Here is an 18,116-nt window from a genome sequence, read left to right as displayed (position 1 = left end):
GGTGTGATTCCTGACCGACGTCGCTGGTCAAGGAGAAGCCCAGCGGAGACATAGTTCTACTGGCAAGACTGCTTTTACCGGCCCAGCTTGTTTTGTTTGTGGGACAAAGTGCATCTTTGCCGGTCTAGCTGCCTCTGTGGCAGGAGTGCTTTGCTGGTGTAGCATACCCGTGTCTCTATACTGATAATGCCCTCCTAGTAAAGACATAGCTTTACACCAGCGCTGCCCAATTTAATTCTCTCGCGTAGACAAGGCCTTAAAGATTTATGCATAAACTTGGGAGCATCCTAGATACTTGCCTTGGCAGAGCTCTTACATACAGACATGAATGTAGGGAGGTCACTGAAGCCAGCAGGCCAAGGCCACGTAACCACTTATATTGGAAGATTTTGTCTCTAGCATGATCACAGTATTTAACCAGCAGCCAGTACAGACCTTTCCTAATGTAGCATGTGCCGATCATCCCCTTCCCATGAGGAACCAGCTCTGGCAAATTCTGCCCTCGCTGGAAACTTGGCACAGCTTCATTGGGTTGACCAACCAGTGAGGAATGGTGAAAGCACGGCTCAGCATTTCGGGCTCTGAGACTGGAATGCAGAAAGCCCTGCAGTAGAGGGGATCTTCTCTTTGGGGTGCTCCTTGTGCCTCCCCCTTACTGCTTCTCTCCAGAGCCCCTCTACTCCTGTGTCATGCAGAGGGAAGGCAGTACTTGTACAGCAAAGCCAAGCCCTCGATAATGGCTCCCCCCCAGAGTAATTCTAGCCTCTGCCATGTCGAGGAGTGAGAGATCATACCTGGGAATCAAATCTGGGTCTTCCTGGAGAAGTGCAGAGTGCTGAGCTCTGGAGTGGCCTGCTTGCTGCACTCCCAACCGCGGCTGTTCAGCAACTGGAGAGTGAGAGTGGATTCAGCTCCCTTGTGTGGTTGTGTAAAGCGCTGTGGGACTGACCATCAGGATAGTCCAACCACACCATTTAGAGGCTTCTTGAGAGGACATGGAGAAGCCCCCTGGTTGTACATTGCTGATCCAGGGAAAACAGGATTCTCTCAGTAGAAATGTCAGGCAGCAGAAAAGAAGCCTAGCTGATCTGTTGGGTCAGGGAGCAGCATTTCCTCTTCGCTAGGGCTACGTTTGAGGAGCTAACCAATCACTGGGCTGAGATATGAGACAGCAGATCCATTGTAAATCGGCAGTGTTAGACAAATAAATTATAATGGGGTAACCATAACCACTAGGATCATAGTGAAGGTAGTAGCTGGTGCAAACTCATGTGGCGCTGGGGAAAATCGTTCGTGGAAATGCCTGGAAAAAGTGAATCAGGAGTACCAGCAGGATGTCAGATAACATATGGTGGCTTTATAACCTGGAGTGCTGCTGCTGCTGCCGATTCATGGAGGCCTGACAATCTCTGGGCATCAGAGCGAGTTTATGTGCAAGAGTAGGACAGACCCCACTGAGTACTCTTAGTGCTACAATGGCTGAGGCTGCACTGAAAACATGGCACTAACGGAGTGAGGAGAGACAGTCGCCACTGTCTTGAGCATCGTTATCAGAAAGGCCAGTTTTAGCGTTGTGGAAACGAGCCACAATGGCTTCCCCTTCTCCCCCCAGAAATGGAGGGAGGACATGAGTCTGCGCATCAGGATGGCGGTCAAGTAATCGGTAATGACTGGAGTTGAGATGGGAACGTTTTTTAAGAGAAGCTAAATTGGAAAGGGGCCTGTGGAACAGATTCTAGGACAATTCCATCCAAGTCTGGTAAACCAGAGAAAGTATTGTGCAGGACCGATCCCTATGGTATATTAGCTATCTGCAGGGTGGGGCAGGAGAGAGCAGATTAGGACCTAGTGCTTTAGGTATGTTCATCACCTAACTTCTGAGATTTGGTCAATGAAGAGGCGTCAGGATACACAGTGAAACGGTGCATCTTGTTTATCTTCACCAGCAGCTGCAATATCGAAGATGCATAAAGGTTGAAGGCTGGGTGCCTTAGGTTCTTATTCCGATAGAATCTGAGCACCTCACAGTCTTTAACATCTTTATCCTCACCACAATCCTGTGAGGTAGGAAAGTGCAGTTAGCCGCTCTGTGCATCAGTTCCCCAGCTGTAAAATGGATACAAGCGACTCGCCCAAGATCATGCAGGAAGTCTGCGGCGGTTCTGGGATTTGAACCGAACCAATTCATGGGCTAAATCTCTAACCACGGGACCATCCTTCCTCTCCGTTTAGGTAGCCATTGCGAGCTTTGATGGAGAATCTGTGGATTAATCATAGATTGAGCCTTTTGGCAGCCACATGTAGTCCCGTTTTCAGAAAGCTAATGTAAAGTTACTAACCGGGAGGAGGAGGGTGGAGCTGTCTCTCCAGGAATGTCAGGGAAGTGGAATTGTGTGGGATTTCACTTCATCATCTGTGGAATAACAGCCCCCAACTGGGAGTAATCAATCAGAGAAAGAGACCTGTCAGCCAAAACCAGCCAAGGGAGAGCAGACTGCAATCAGGTGTAGGCAGGAAACAGAAGGCAAGGCCCTGCTATTCGTTGAGTGATTGGAAAATATGTCCAAAATGGCATTACCTGTTTTCAACCACCAGTAACTCAGAAGAGAATGATCGGGAATGCTTGTGGATCAGTGTTCTAACAGGTAAAGCACAAGATGGGGCATTAGTTGGTGTCTGCTACAGACCAAATCACACTAGGGAACAGGAAGACCAGCTCCTTATGCACCTTATCTATAATGTAGAGGAAAGGGAAAGCTGTGTGATCATAGGGAACTTCAGTTCGAGTGACAGATGCTGGAGGGGTCATGCTGGCAGTACTAAAACATCCTTGAAATTTCTAAATATTGTAGGTGACAATTTCCTAACTCAAAAATTGTTGAAACTAATGCAAGGGAATTCTATATTAGACCTTGTCTTGATAGATGGAGCAGAACTGATCACTGAATGAAAAATTAAGGCTAGCTTAGGTATGAGTGATCATGTGCAAACAGAGTAAAATTCAGACCAGTGATATATATTACGCTTGGTGCTTTAAAAGGGCCAGTTTCACAAAACTGAAACCAATTTATGAGCCAAATTAGCTGTGAGGAAATAATAGAGTTAGCAATAGCAAAGGTGTTCAAAAAATATTTCTATTCTGTGTTTGGGGAAAAAACAGATGATGTCATCCTATGATAACACATTTTTCATTACAATAGTACCTCAGGAGGATGTTAAACAGCAATATTAAAGTTAGACACTTCTAAATCAGCAGGTCCAGAAGACATTCAACTAAGAGTTTTAAAAGACTTGGTGGAGGCGTTCACTGGACTGTTAATGTTGATTTTTTATAAGTCTTGAATGCTGGGTAAGTCCCAGAAGACAGGAAGAAAGCTCATGTCGTGCCAGGATTTAAAAAGGGTAAATGGGATGCCTCAGGTAATTATAAATAGGGCTAAGATTATGTCACAGAAATCATGGATTCCGTGAGTTCAAGAGACCTCCATGACGTTTTTTGCTTCATCCCATAGCAGCAGGGTTGGAGCTGTCAGCTGGTGGGGGCTCTGGCGTTCCAGGCCACGGCGAGCGGTAGGGGACCCTCACAGCTCGCAGCTGGACCCCGCCCCCCTTCCCCTCCCACAGCAATGCTCCGGATCTCATACCCTCCTCAGGCCCATTTTGTCAAAGTCGGGGACAGGTCACAGGCTTCTGTGAATTTTTGTTTATTGCCCTGACTTTTATTAAAAATAACTGTGATAAAATCTTAACCTTAATTATAAGCCTGTCAGCCTGACATCGAACCTGAGCTTGATAATGGAGTCTGATATGCGACTCAATAAAGTCAATTAATAAAATCAATAAACACGGGTTTATAGAAGATAGATGCTGTCAGACTAGCTTGATTTTTTTTTTTGTTGAGATCACAAGTTTAGCTGATAAAGGTAATAGAGTTGATGTAGTATACTTAGACTCCTATAAAGTGTTTGACTCGGTACCGCATGACATTTTGATCTAAAAATCTAGAACAATATATAATTAACACGGCACCTGTTAAATGGATTAAAAGCTAACTAAAGGTTAGATCTCAAAATGTCATTGTAAATGAGGAATCATCATTGAGGAGGTGTGTTTCTAGTAAGGTCCTATGAGGTTCGGTTCTTGGCCCGATGCTATTTAACATTTTTATCAATGACCCGGAAGAAAAAACAAAAAGATCGCGGATAAAGTTTGAAGATAATACACGAATTGAGGGAGTGCTAAATAATGAAAAGGACAGGCCACTAATGCAGAGTAATCTGGATTGCTTGGTAAACTGGGCACAGGCAAAAAATACGGCATTTTAATATGGCTAAATGTAAATGTATCCATCTAGGAACAGAGAATGTAAGCCATGCTTACTGGATGGGGGACTCTACCTTGGGAAGCAGTGACTCTGAAAAAGATTTGGGGGTTGTGGTGGATAATCAGCTGAACATGAGCTCCCAGAGTGATGCTGTGGCCAAAAACACTGATGCGATCCTGGGATGCATAAACAGGGGACTTGTGAATAGGAGCAGAGCAGTTATTTTGCCTCTGTGTTTGGCACTGGTGCAACTGCTACTGAAATACCATGTCCAGTTCTGGGGTCTACAATTCAGGAAGGATGTTGATAAATTGGAGTGGGTTCAGAGGAGAGCCAGGAGAATGATTAAAAGATTAGAAACCATAGTAATAGCTCAAGGAGATCAATTTATTTAGCTTAGTTTAACAAAGAGAAGATTCATTGATTACAGTCAATAAGTGTGTCAGTGGGGAACAAATACTTAATGATAGTCTAGCAGCGAAAGGTATAACCTGACTCAGTGGCTGGAAGTTGAAGCTAGACAAATTCAAACAGGAAATAAAGTGGAAATTTTTACCCGTGAGAGTAATTGCCCATTGGAACAATTTGCCAAGGGTCGTGGCAGATTCTCCCTCATTGATGGTTTTTAAATCAAGATTGGATTTTTTTTCTAAAAGACGCTCTAGGAATTATTTTGGGGAAGTTCTGCGGCCCGTGTTATACAGGGGTCAGACAAGATGATTGCAATGGATCCTTCTGGCCTTGAAATCTATGGAAGAAGAGGCTGTTAAGTCCTACCCAGCCAGGCAACTGCCTTGCAAAGCTCAGCATCCCTGGAGAATGGCTGAGTTTGAGTTTGCCCTGTAGCACAAAGGAGCAGTAGGGGCATTATTTTAGTTATCTTTGTTTGTCACTCCAGGCTGTGTGCACTGTGGTTTATTTAGCATGCTGCTGGGTCCTACGTGCACATCCTGTTCAGTGTTTGAAAAAAGCAAACATTTGTTTGATAGCCCCAGCTCTCTGCCAATTCAGTGCTCTTGGGCAGGATGTCCTATAGTGGATGTTGTCTGGGCTTCCCCTTTTAAAAGGACAGCCATCGTCTTGCTGTCCTAGGGAAATGCAGAGAAACGCACATTCTCTCGGGATCTTTGGGAAAGATGAGATTGGGTTTTATCAGTTGCAGCCTCTTGTTAATGAAAGTTGCCTGCTTTAACTGTAACACGTGACTCTCCTTTAGAACCTTTCATGTGAAGATCTCAAGCACATAGCAAACATTAATGAATTACGCTCCCCTTTGACCTAGGTGGTATCACCCCATTTAATATATGGGGAAGTGGAAGGCTAGTCCATGTACATTCGAAAGCTACGTGGAGTTAGTTAATATGTTTCAGACAATGATTTTCTAGTGCGTCCTGGCCCGGAATGATTAAGGGACTTGCCAAAAGATGCCCAGCTGGTCTGTGGCAGAGCTGAGACTAGAACCCTGGTCTTGTGACTCCCAGTGATGTGTCCCCCCCACAAGTCCATCCTTCACCCCATTACTGAGCTACATTTTAGTTCAGTTCTCTGGGGTGTTGGAAATGACTTTGCATGTCACAAGCAAAGGACCAGCTCCCGCTGCCCTTCCTTATGCAGGTCGTCCCACTGCAGTCAACAATGACCGTGTCCATGAGGAAGAACTTGCATAAGAGTGGCAGGATCAGGCCCACATCTCAAGTCTCACTGTGTGATCCATACCCTCAACCTCCCCCTTCCTATGTTGCTTTCTCTATGTTAAAAGAGGGAGGGCAAACAACCCCCAGGCCTCTTTGCTGTTCACATTGGTTCTCCCTGGCTCCTCACATGACTCCTTAACTAGAGCCTCGTTTTGTCAACACACAATGAGGTTGGCAGGCTTGATGCACCTGCGAACCGCCAGGCACATACCCTGCTCCTGCATATCATGCAAAACCAGAAAAGACTCGTTCACAGAATCACAGCTGAAGAAGCTGACCCTTTCCACTGCAGTGACCAGCTTTCAGGGTTAAACCCTCTATGAAATCCTAGTGTGGTGGGTTTTATTGTCCTGTTGCTGCAAACAGCTCAGGCACCTTCTCTGAAGCCCTCTGATCAAGTTCTCATTGCTCTCTGTTCACTGTGGAATGAGCGACATGTTCCTCACTATACCCTAAGGCGGACATTCTGCAACCTTTCTATCCAACAGACTCTTCCCCCGGCCTGACTCAACACCCCAGCCTGAACTAGATACCATTAAAATTGCAAAGCCTGCTGAATTTTAAAAACTAGCAGGCTGCTCAGTGTAAACCAAGTGTGTATCTTTTTCACATCTTCAGATGTCTTCTCCTGGGGCTCCTGTATCAGTTGGCTGGTAGAGTTCTGGCACAGCTGATTCATTAAGGATTGTGAGGTGCTTGCCCAGAAGGGAATGTGAGCTCCACTAATGGATCCTTTTGCTTTTGGCTTGTGTGTGACTGAAATTAGCTTCTGTAATTAAAGCCTGCAGCTTGCACAGTCATTCTTCGCTGGAATAAAAAGCCCTGAGGGAGTCTCTTATTTTCAAGGAAAACAAAATATTACTGTTACTGCTGTGAGAGCATTATGGAAAGGGAGAATGTATGTGTTCTCTCTTTCACTGTAGTCTGCAGGAAGTAGTGTGTCTGCTGTAAGCTCCTGCTTTGTGCTTCTCAGCTGTCATGTTCAATTAGCAGGGCAGGAGAGATGCTGTTTCCTGAATCCACCGGCCTTTTACCCACCAGGTGTTTGTTCGCATGTAACAGAAGTACCACTGTAGCAGATTGGTGCCTTAGCAGAGCAGGTTTGTGGAGAGCAGATCATCCAGCTCAGCTCCACACGTGGCTTCTCAGGTCAGGAGTGTTTCGAACAGCCTCCAGGCGTGCAGGCCAAGTGCTTTCTGAAGAGACGTGTATTTTGTAATGCTTAATGGTTTGGCCTTTTAAGTCTTCAAGTAGGAGGCTCCGAGACTCCAGGATTTTGAAAGATCTTGAAATTCCCTTGTGTGTGAACTGTGAAGTGACCTGTATATCAGTTGCTTTTAAATAACACCACCTAATGCAACATTTACTGTTTCTCCCTCTAGGATGGAGAGGTGTACTGCATAGATGCTCGTTTCTATGGCAACATCAGCCGCTTTATAAACCATCTCTGTGAGCCAAACCTCACCCCTGTGCGAGTGTTCATGTCGCACCAGGACCTGCGCTTTCCCAGGATCGCCTTCTTCAGCACCAGGCAGATTGAAGCCGGCGAGGAAATCGGGTATGTGCTACCCACAGGGTCTGCCTTTCCCCTGGGAATTGTCCTTGTGCTCATGTTCCACATTTCGTGGGGTTTCTGGGGCATTCTGAATCTAGGAGCTAGGCTAGAGACGACTCTTTCCAAAGCGATACATCTGCCCAGTCTGAAGCTGTGTAAGCGAACATTTGGAGTGCTGCTTGGGTTCCTAAGAGTGGGAAATTCCATGGTTGGGGAAGGGATAGTGACCTACTGGTTAGTGCAATGGTCTGGTACTTGGGAGACCTGGGTCCTATTCCTGGCTCTGCCAGTGGCCTTCTGGGTGACTTTGGGCAAGTTGCCGTGCCTCAGTTTCCCCATTGTTAACTAGGACGTAAACAATGCTCGCCTCCTTTGTAAAGTGCTGTGAGCTCCACTGATGAAAAGCACTTCTATCAGAGCTAGAGATTCTTATTGATGTCGGTCAGTTGCAGGCTAAGGGTAAGCAAGCCTCATGCCTTACGGGGTACAGGGATTGGTGCAGGAGTTGGGAAGGAATTTTCCCTCCTGTGCATATCCTTGCCCCGCTGATGAGGTGCATTCTGGGTTTGTCTTTCCCTTAATGCTTCCAGGGATCTCAAAGCAATTTGTAAACATGTAATGAATTTCTTTTCCTGCCCCACCCCCCTTGTGAAGTGAAGTCAGGAAGCGTCTCTATTCACCGCTGGTCAGATGGAAATGCAGCAGGATAGGTCTTCTGTTGCCTCATAGAGTGCAGAGTGGGTGTGCCACTCCACTAGATCAGAAACGTGGAGTCTCATGCTTGCTTTGCCCGGGTGTAAATGACAACACAAGGTGCCAGGCAGTGAAGAATCAGCCCCAGAGAGCACAGTGCTCCCCTTACTCTCACTCTGTGTAACCCTATCAAGTTAGAGGGAGTTGCATGAAATGTAACGGTTTTGATACTGTCTCGCATGACCTTCTCATAAACAAACTGGGGAAATACCACCTAGATGGAGCTACTATAAGGGCTGGTCTATACTGGGCGGGGTATTGATCTAAGATACGCAACTTCAGCTACACGAAGTCGAAGTATCTTACTTCGACTTACCTGGCCGTCCTCACAGTGCCGAGTCGACTGCCGCAGCTCCCCGTTGACTCTGCTTACTCCTCCTGCCGAGGTGGAGTACAGGTGCTGATTTGAGGATTGATTTATCGCTTCTAGACAAGACACGATAAATTGATCCCCGATAGATCGATTACTACCCGCCGATCTGGCGGGTAGTATAGACGTACCCTGAGGTGGGTTCAAAACTGGTTGGGCAATCACTCGTTCCCAGAGAGTAGTTATCAGTGGATCACAGTCAAGCTGGAAGGACGTGTTGAGTGGGGTCCTGCAGAGATCAGTTCTGAGTCTGGTTCTGTTCAGTGTCTTCATCAATGGTTTAGATAATGGCATACAGAGCACACTTACAAAGTTTGCGGATGATACCAAGCTGGCAGGGGTTGCAAGTGCTTGAAGGAAAGGATTAAAGTTCAAAATGATGTAGACAAATTGGAGAAATGGTCTGAAGTCAATAGGATGAAATTCCATAAGGAGAAATGCAAAGGACTCCACTTAGGAAGGAACAATCAGTTGCACACATACAAAATAGGAAATGACTGCCTAGGAAGGAGCACTGCGGATCTGGGATCATAGTGGATCACAAGCTAAATATGAATCAACAGTGTAACTGTTGCAAAAAAAGCAAACATCATTCTGGGATGTATTAGCAGGAGTGTTGTAAGCAAGACACAAGAAGTAATTCTTCCACTCTACTCCACGCTGATTAGGCCATAGCTGGAGTATTGTGTCCAGTTCTGGGTGCCACATTTCGGGAAGGAAGTGGACCAATTGGAGAGAGTCCAAAGAAGAGCAACAAAAATTATTGAAAGTCTAAAAAACAAGACTATGAGGGAAGATTGAAAATATTGGATTTGTGTAGTCTGGAGAAGAGGAGCAGGGACATAACAGTTTTCAAGTACATAAAAGGTTTTTAAAAGGAGGAGGGAGATACTTTGTTCTCCTTAACTTCTGAGGCTAGGAAAAGAAGCAATGGACTTAAATTGCAGCAAGGACAGTTTATGTTGGACATTAGGAAAAACTTCCTAACTGTCAGGGTGGTTAAGTACTGGAATAAATTACCTAGGGAGGTTATGGAATGTCTGTCACTGGAGGTTTTTAAGAGCAGGTTAGACAAACACCTGTCAGGGATGCTCTAGATAATACTTAGTCCTGCCAGGAGTGCAGGGGACTGGACTGGATGAGCTCTCAAGGTCCCTTCCAGTCCTACAGTTCTATGATTCTATGTGAATCAAAGCCGAATCCTGTCCTCAAGTGACCCTGACAACATCACAGTGAGCCAGTGATAGAACCCGGCTACTCAGATTCCCTGTCTGTTGCTGTAACCACTAGACCATCCTTCCTCTGTGGCATCTAGTGTTAGCATTTGCTGGGGTAGCCTGTGAGACCTTATCTGCTTGGTTCCCAAGAACTCAGCTCTACTCCAAACTCATCCCTGAGGTTTCTTTCTTGACACACACTCAAACAACCCTTGAGCTGATCCGGCTCCAGGGTGAGGGGCACGTACAGGGTGTACAACACATCCGAAGTTACACAGAAAATCTCCTCCTTCCACACCGATACACGTGTCCTTGCAGTTCCTATACATAGCACTGCATGTTTTGGGACTGGCTTGGTTACTCTGCAGGACCCAGTCCCTGTGCAGCATGCTCTGTCCATGTTCAACTTTACTCCCTACTTCATCTTTATGCTCCTGACTTCTCTTGTCCGTTGTATCTTGTTGTTAGTAAATGGTTCCCTAGATTTTCCCCCTCTTATTGTCGCTAACTCAGACATTGTCTTTTAGCTCACTGATGCATTGCTTACCTTAGCACAGACATTTCATTTTTAGCCTGTTCATTACCTCCCCAATCCTGTCTTGCAAGAAATGAGGCGACCTGCATGTTTAATTGCTCACGTCAAGTCAGGCCTACAGCCATTATCTAAGGCAGGGATAGAGGACGTGGTGGCCCAATGACAGCTGCTCCGTTCTTGTTCCTTACGGTCAAGAGTCACACAATGTAAAACCCTGCTACTGAATCCTAGGAGGAGGCCAGTATACAGGCTAATGGTAACCTCCAACATGCACCCGACGCTGGGATTGCAGAGAGTAGTAACTATTGCTAAGCAAAATACCAGTAGGTCCAGTGGGTTCACCATGGCAACAGTGCTCTAAATTTGACCAGCTGTACAGTTCAGAGGCCACCCTCTTTGGAAATGGCCAGGAATGTGTTCTGGGTGCTTGGCCATAGAAACACGTGGGAAGTCCCCAAAGAGCTGACGTTTTCTTTAAAGTGAGATTCAGAAGTGAAGCTGGGTGAAGAGGTTGCCTTGGCTCCGAGAGAGGGGCTGAATTCAGAGGTGAGGCAAAAATTATCGCGTACGCAGCACATCCGGGATGAATTGATCTGAAAACAGGCAGGACAAAGTAACTAACTGTGTAAATGAAAATCAGTGTAAATCACGTCAGCTTCGTATTCTGAAGGGATCATATTGAGCCCCTGGCAGAGCAAGTGCAGTTCCTGTTGAAGTGAGTGGCCTCGATCTGGACTCTCACTGGTTTTGTCACTGTTACACCATTGACCTCAGTGGAGTTACTTATGCTGGTGACAATCCGGAGTGACATTGGAATGGGGCCCAGTGGAAGCTGCCCCTGTTCACACTGTGGCCCCAGAAGCACTGGGAATTGTGTAGGCATAAGTTAAGGGGGGGAGGGGCTGCTTTCTTTTGTGTGCTCCCTGTTACTTGTTCTTCTGGCTTCACCCCCGTTCAGTCCCTCCATTGTTTCACACGCCCAGCAAGGGGCAGAGCCACACCAGTTACCATGCTTTGCCACACCTGTGTGTTTCCTGACCGTGGCCATGGAAGTGGCACCTCCAGTCTCTGTATTGAAAGGATAAGGAAATGCAGGAGGCTATTTTTCCTGTCTGGTGCAGAGCACCCAGCTCATCTAGGAGCCAGGGCCTAGGGCTGATGCCAAACTGGTGCTACTTGCACTGGCAATTTTTGCCATTGCTGCTGATGTGCTTGTAGATCCCAGACCAGGAAGCTCACTGGACCAAACGGCCTGTTGTCTGCTTTCAGCCTGATCTGGGCAGCGTTTTGGTTTCCGAGCTCAGAGCTGGGTTTGAAATAGCAGACTCTGATTCATCGATTCGATCCCTCAGGTGTCTTCTTTGACTTACAAATCTCTCCAGTGACTGACACTAATACAGCTCACCATTGTACAGACATCTCTGCTTTCCCGAGTGAGTGCCTGAAGGGACTGAACCGGATTCCAGCCCCCACACAGTCCCTTTACTGCTCTCCGGCAGTGTAGAGGAGCTGCAGTGGTCCCCAGGGGTATTCCCAGGATGCAGGGGCAGCATACAGCCCTGTGCCAGACTCCAGCAGGGCATCTGCTCCCATTACAAACGAGCTTCGTTACCGGGTTTTTGAGAGCCGTTCCCTATGGTGTCTCGCGTCTCTCAGCTGTGGGAAGGTGAATGTATAGTGATTAACAATAGAAAATTGCAGCCTCTGTGGCTGAGGCTTTATCGCTGCGCAGATGGACAGGGAAGACTGCAGACATGTATGTTGTGTTGTTCACCTCTATGGATGGCTTCTAGCCATCACTTAGGATGCGTCAGGCTCTTTGTCTGTGGGATCTGGGTGGCTCGGGGCCATGGTTACAGGGTAGGGAGCCTTCTGCACAGAAGTGTCCCCATTCACATCCATCCCAGGGTAGCAGTGACTGCAGTCCGTTCTCATCCGATGCCTGCTTGGTAGACCTGTGAGCTGAGCTGGTGGGGCTCAGTAAGCTCCTAAAGATCGGGTAACGATGTCACAAACGTTTCGGCACAATTTGCGCAGCGTTCTTGCCCTGCTGCTTTAGTTTCTCCGCGTGATGGTTCCTAGTAACGATACAGTAAGAGGTGGGAGGAGCTGCAGGGAGATGGGTTTCCCCGAGGCAACTCCAGCTCTATTGTACCATCGTCATGACTGCCGATGAGATGTCCTTTGAGGCAGCAGTGAGAAAGCAGTTTAGGAAGCACCAAAGCCAGAGAGGGCTCCAGTGCCAGTTAAGGGGGGACATGGCAAAAGAAAAGGGAAATGTTGTTCCCCACATAACCGTGGCCCTAGTAAGTTTATAGCTGCACCGTGGATAGTGTCCGTACTGGTTTCTTTAGAGAGTCCCACCCCTGCTGTGCAGGGACCAGCCCAGGGGGTAGAAAGGGAGATCACAGCTCTCTTCTTACCCCCCAGCCAGATAGAATAACCCACAGGCCACGTGGAGCAAAAGTGTTGAATTCCCCATCATGATGTCCCCTGGGCCATCTAGTCCTCCCAGGCTTGTCATGTTCGTGGCTGGGGAGCATTTTTACGTGCTGTCCGTTCCCCTCTTGAGGCTTGCATAGACCTCCTGCCAACCTCTGTGGGAGAGGGAGCTGAGTGGTTTGGCAGTGGGACACCTTCCGTCTGGCCCCGCCGGGCACTCCTACGGAGGCATTGCCATCACTGTGCAGTACACCAGCTGGGTGAATGTCACTGGTGGGGCTCTGTCCAGCTGGAGCACTCCCATCACTGGTTGCACCGAATGGTCCCCTCTTGGCAGCTTCAGCAGGGATGCTAATGACCGAGACTGAATCAACCCCTGACTAGGAGACGTGGTTCTGCCAAGTCCAGATTGAGACATATTGACCAAGGCTGGTGTGGGAGGGGAATCTCGACCTGCTGCTGTTACTGTACCTTTTCTGGGATGTCACAAAGGGTTTTAGCCTCTAGGGGGCACCTTTCCCCTGGGCCAAAGGGGCTCTGCCCCCGCATGGAGTGGAGAAGGCACTCACCCTCCTGGCCCATTTCATCCTTTGCTTCCAAGCGCCAGGCAGCAGCCCATTAGAAGGGATCGGCTCTGTACACACAGATTCCATCAGAGCCCGTGGTGTGTGGGGGGGAAATGGGGCGCACAGAACTCTGAGCAGTGGGGGAGATAGACTGCAATGGAGGGGAAAAGGGAAATGGGGGCACCCAGAGCCCCTGCCATGCAGGAGGAGAGTGAGGGTGGGACCCTGGAATGGGGGAGACGGACACACAACTGGTGGAGGGAAGATTCAGGGAACTTGGTATGGGAAAGGGGGGTACACAGAGCCCCTTCCACGTAATCCCCTCCATGGAGGAAATGGGAATGGGGTGCACATGGCTGCTGGTGTGTGGGACAGAGTGGGAGACCCTGGTATGGCAGAAGGGGAATGAAGGGCGCACACACCCCTGGCAGGGGTGAGCCTGAGGGAAGTTGTGGGTCCCTACAAAAGAAATGGGAGAGTGGCACCCAGGGACTTTGATGGGGGAGGGATGGAAAGGGACAGGGAACCCCTGGGGTGGGCAGTGAGTTCAGCCTGCACAAGCTATGAAGTGTATGAACCCCTGCTGTGCAACCTTTTTTGGTTTAGCTCTTCTCTGCTTCCCTAAAGTATTTGTTTGCATGCGCACACAGATCCCTCCTGTTGTGTTCCAGTGACCAAATGTCCCTCGCTGCTTTTCTCTTCCAGCTTTGACTATGGAGACCGATTCTGGGACATCAAAGGCAAATACTTCAGCTGTCAGTGCGGTTCACCCAAGTGCAAACACTCGAGCACAGCCCTGGCCCAACGGCAAGCGAGCACATCCTCCCGGGAGACCCAGGAGAACGGACTCCCCGACACCAGCTCTGCCGTGGCAGCCGGCCCCTTTTGAGGACTCGCTCCCGGGAGCCTGAACTGTTTTAACTCGATAGATTCACGTACTGTTTGAAATTTCCATTGAAAGAGAAAACACATTCAAGGAAAGCCAAGGGGTTCGTGACATCTAGGGATGTGCCACCGACTGTTACTTGAGGAATAAGTGAAAGCAAATCCAGACTCCATGTTGTCGTTTTCCTCCCTCTCCACCCCTGGAAAGCTGCGGGTTTTACAGTGAGTGTGAAGGGACGGCTGTCGCAGTTTTTCCATGCAAGATTCCTCGCATCCATCTCTTAATGTGCGAAGTATTGTCAGAGCCAAGGGAAGAGTTTATCCCTCCTCTTCAGAACGCTGGTATTGATTGAATGGAACCGTTATGCCAAGTCATCTCCAGTTCTCTTACAATAAACTTTGAATACTTGCTGGAACTTGCTTTTTAAAGGAGTGCAGGGAGGAATGGTTCTGACATTGGTTTACTTGACGCAGCTTTGTGGGGCAGGTCTTTTAAACCACAAATTTCTCCCTCACCTGGCAGGACATTACGGTGTGGTCTTTCCTGGCCCACTTGCTAGGAGCTAGAGGTTCTTTGCTTCTAACAGATGCCTGTCGGTTACCAAATCTGCCGATCTGTTATTTTTTTTCCTAAAGAAAAATGGAAAAGAATCCTTCATTCCCCCCCGCATCCCTGTCTCTGTTCCAAGCCTGCCAGAGATTCTCTCCCCACCACCCCTGCTCCATACCAAGCTTTCTCCGTTAAAAAGCTCTCACCTCTGCCCCTTGGGCATGTTACTATCTCAGTGTTGGTTTCACCAGTGGAAAGATTTGCCTCTCCTGCTGCGTTAGCAATCTTAGAGAAGGATGGGGATTGTACAAGACACTAACTTCTGAGAGAATCAGTTTGCTTTTTTAAAACAAAACAAAGTGGTCCGTATACTATAAAGAAGCGTTGACGTATTTCTCAAGAGGATGCTTCAGGCTGGGCAAGCATCAGATAGGACACATCCCAGAGAGAGGAGATACCATTGTCACCAGCTCATTCCCTCCCTTTTCTCAACTCTGGGCACCTCCAATTTAATTTTTAAGCCACACACTATGAAGTTGAAATGAACAGATTTATTTTTTACCATTATTAAACATTTGGGACAAAGCATTAAAAAAAAAAAAAAAAAACCAACAAAAAAACCCACCCACCCACACAACAACGAGAAGAAACCACAAAACAAAAACGGTGCTGATTCTGGTGTGATTTTTACTCACCACGTGAATATAAACTATCAATTGTATAAAAAGAACAAAGTGATTTTAGTATAAAATGCAGGAAAAAACACAAAACCTTTTTTAAATTGTTAGTATTGTAGTGTGAATAAATTTGCCATCGCCTTTTGTGTGATGGCTCGGCAGGTCATTATCTTAATTTTTTTTTTGCATATATCTTTAAATACTGTAATTAGTGCAGTAACAGGATTTTTTTTGTGCATCTCTTCTAAAACATTCATAATGCCATCATGTTTATTATTATTATTATTATTATTATTTTCTGTTAATGTTTTTGACAATTTTAAAGGAGCAGTCTTTTGGCTCTGGTCATTTTCTTGTTCTGTTTTCAATGAAATCAATAAAAAAAAGTGCTTTAAAATGAATTTGGCTCTTTCATCAGTGTTGCCAACTCTTATGATTGCATGACAAGTATTGTGAGATACGGGGTTTTTAAATTTAAATCCCAGCTCCAGGAGTCATGTGATTAGATAGCAACCTGAGTTTTGGGGGGAGAGGGGTTTCTTGTGGGGGTTTTTTTAGGCAAATTTCTAGCCCTCATGGTTGCACAGAAAAGCTAGAAAACGTGTATTCTAAAAGCTCAGAAAGCAAAATGAAAATCCCCCACATCTAGTAGTAGTGTAAATATTGTGCTTTTAAGTCACTCAGGATATTTTAGGGCAGCAGCCCTCATGATTTCTCAGTGGTTGAGGTTGGCAATGCTGTTTTGAGGTGATCTTCCCCCAACTGCCTCTGCAGAATAGGTCAGCAGCAAGGCAGCCTTCCAAAAATAGGCTTCCATCATGAGCCAATTGCTGTGCCCACTGAAGAGCCCCATAGACTTCCATGGGCCTCTGTCCAGGAGCAGTAGTCTGCCCATAGAGATTGCAATGCAGGACTGCGGGCCCTGGCCATGCAAACCCACAATTTCTGGGATCTAGTTGCCTGTCCTTCTAGGAAAAAAACTAATGAGATCACCCCCCAACTCCCCCCAAAAAATCTCACCCAGCATGGAGATGCCAGTTTCTTACCAGCTTTGCTTGGGACACCTGTGACTCCCCCCTGAGCATTGTTCACATGGGTGAGAGAATTGCATGAATGGGTTTCCACTGCTGGCAGGAGCTGAGTGATCTGTAGATGCAGGCTTCCCAAGGGACCTTTCTTACAGTGCAGATAAAAAGGACCTGCGGATGGAAATAAAAAATGGGCTTTCTGCCCCCAGTAGCTTATTTATGTATGAAGAAGGCCTGAAAGGTTTTCTTCCCGTCCCCCACTTTTATAAGGGGGCAGGGGAGATGTGGTTCTGCCTCTGGGGGTGGGGGGTAGTTTAAGTTTAGAATGATTGGGAATGTGATGTCTGGGCTTCCCTGGTTTTCCTGGAGGACTCCTTGGAGGACTCTGAGACGTGGACTGGGCGCTTTCTCAGTCCAGCAGTACCGGCTTGGTGAGGGTGGGGAAGCCCTCGGCAAGGGAGCTCTGCATCCCGTGACTTGAGTTAAATTGGGGTTGACCAAATTTAGAACAGTCTGAACAATAATTACCCCTGGCTCAAACACAGTTCTCTCGTCTCCACTCTGACTCCTGCTCGTTCCCCCAGTGGCCCATCAAGGCTGAATTTCAAGTGTGAGTAATCAAAATAGGGGGGGAAACCCTTCTTGGACACACACCTAAATGAGTTTCTCTTTCCAAGGTTCCCTGTCAGAGTTGGCCTCTGAAGCTCCCCGGCGGTAGCCACAGCAGTGCCTGGTCCAGAGCCCACTCATGTCATTGCCAGGCTGTCCGGTGACTTCAACAGGCTTTGAATCAGGTCCAGAGAGTGGAGCAGCAGCAGCTATGGTCAAACCACAGGCTTGCTTTTGAGGCTGCTTGCTCTGTATTAAACACAGCCTGTGCTAGCTGCAGCTTGGGAGAGAGGAGTGAGTGGTTAAGGGCTGGTTAAGGTGATAATAGGTTCTTCCTGCCAAATCTCTGAGGCTGAGCTCAGGCTACAGAAATTGCTCCCGAGGCTCTGGAGGGAACAGGTGATGTGGTCCTTCCCCACGAGTTCGCTTGGGCTTCAACTCTGCCGATGCGTGAGGGCAAGAAACACGTCATAAAATACACAGTGATTAGGCATGATCATGGGGATCTGTCACCATAAATCTGCCTTTTAAGAAAAAATAATAAACTCATGGAGTCATTTACAGGCTTATAAAAATAATGGGAAACAGTAGTAAAAGTTGGGCTCGACTCCAGCCGAGGAGATAAGGGGAGGCCAGCGTTTCAGTGGCATTCTGCCTCAGCCACACAGCTTGAATGGCGGTTCACCTTGTCTCCCCCTTCGAGGGAAGCGTCCTGTGAATCCCACCTCTGGCCTCTACTCCCCTCCCCCTTAGTTCAAGGCTCGCTTTGTCTCATAGCCACCAATCTTTGGGATGAGGATTGGACTGGCCTCCCTCCAAAGCCCCCTCCTGGCACAATTCTATTGATCACAACATTTAGCACTTGTTTAGCCCTGTTCGTTTCAGAGGTGCTGTCCTGCAATGCCCTTGTC

At 47.4% G+C, this 18,116-nt stretch overlaps 1 protein-coding gene across 12 annotated transcripts in view; it reads left to right on the top strand.

Moving 5' to 3' along the window:
• Positions 1-15,519, top strand: part of EHMT1 (euchromatic histone lysine methyltransferase 1) — a 172,543-nt gene extending 157,024 nt beyond the window's left edge. For all 12 annotated transcript variants that reach the window (XM_050926301.1, XM_050926299.1, XM_050926308.1 and 9 more), the window contains 2 exons: positions 7,401-7,576; positions 14,162-15,519. In XM_050926301.1, coding sequence (XP_050782258.1) covers positions 7,401-7,576; positions 14,162-14,345 — 360 coding nt within the window. In that variant the 3' untranslated portion in view covers positions 14,346-15,519. The remainder of the gene's footprint in view (positions 1-7,400; positions 7,577-14,161) is intronic.
• Positions 15,520-18,116: the final 2,597 nt, after the last annotated feature.

Source organism: Gopherus flavomarginatus, chromosome 17 (genome assembly GCF_025201925.1).
Source record: "Gopherus flavomarginatus isolate rGopFla2 chromosome 17, rGopFla2.mat.asm, whole genome shotgun sequence".
In the NCBI taxonomy this organism is placed as follows: Eukaryota; Metazoa; Chordata; order Testudines; family Testudinidae; genus Gopherus; species Gopherus flavomarginatus.
The sequence above is the reverse complement of the archived record's forward strand: the minus strand, read 5'-3'. Positions and strand labels throughout refer to the sequence as shown.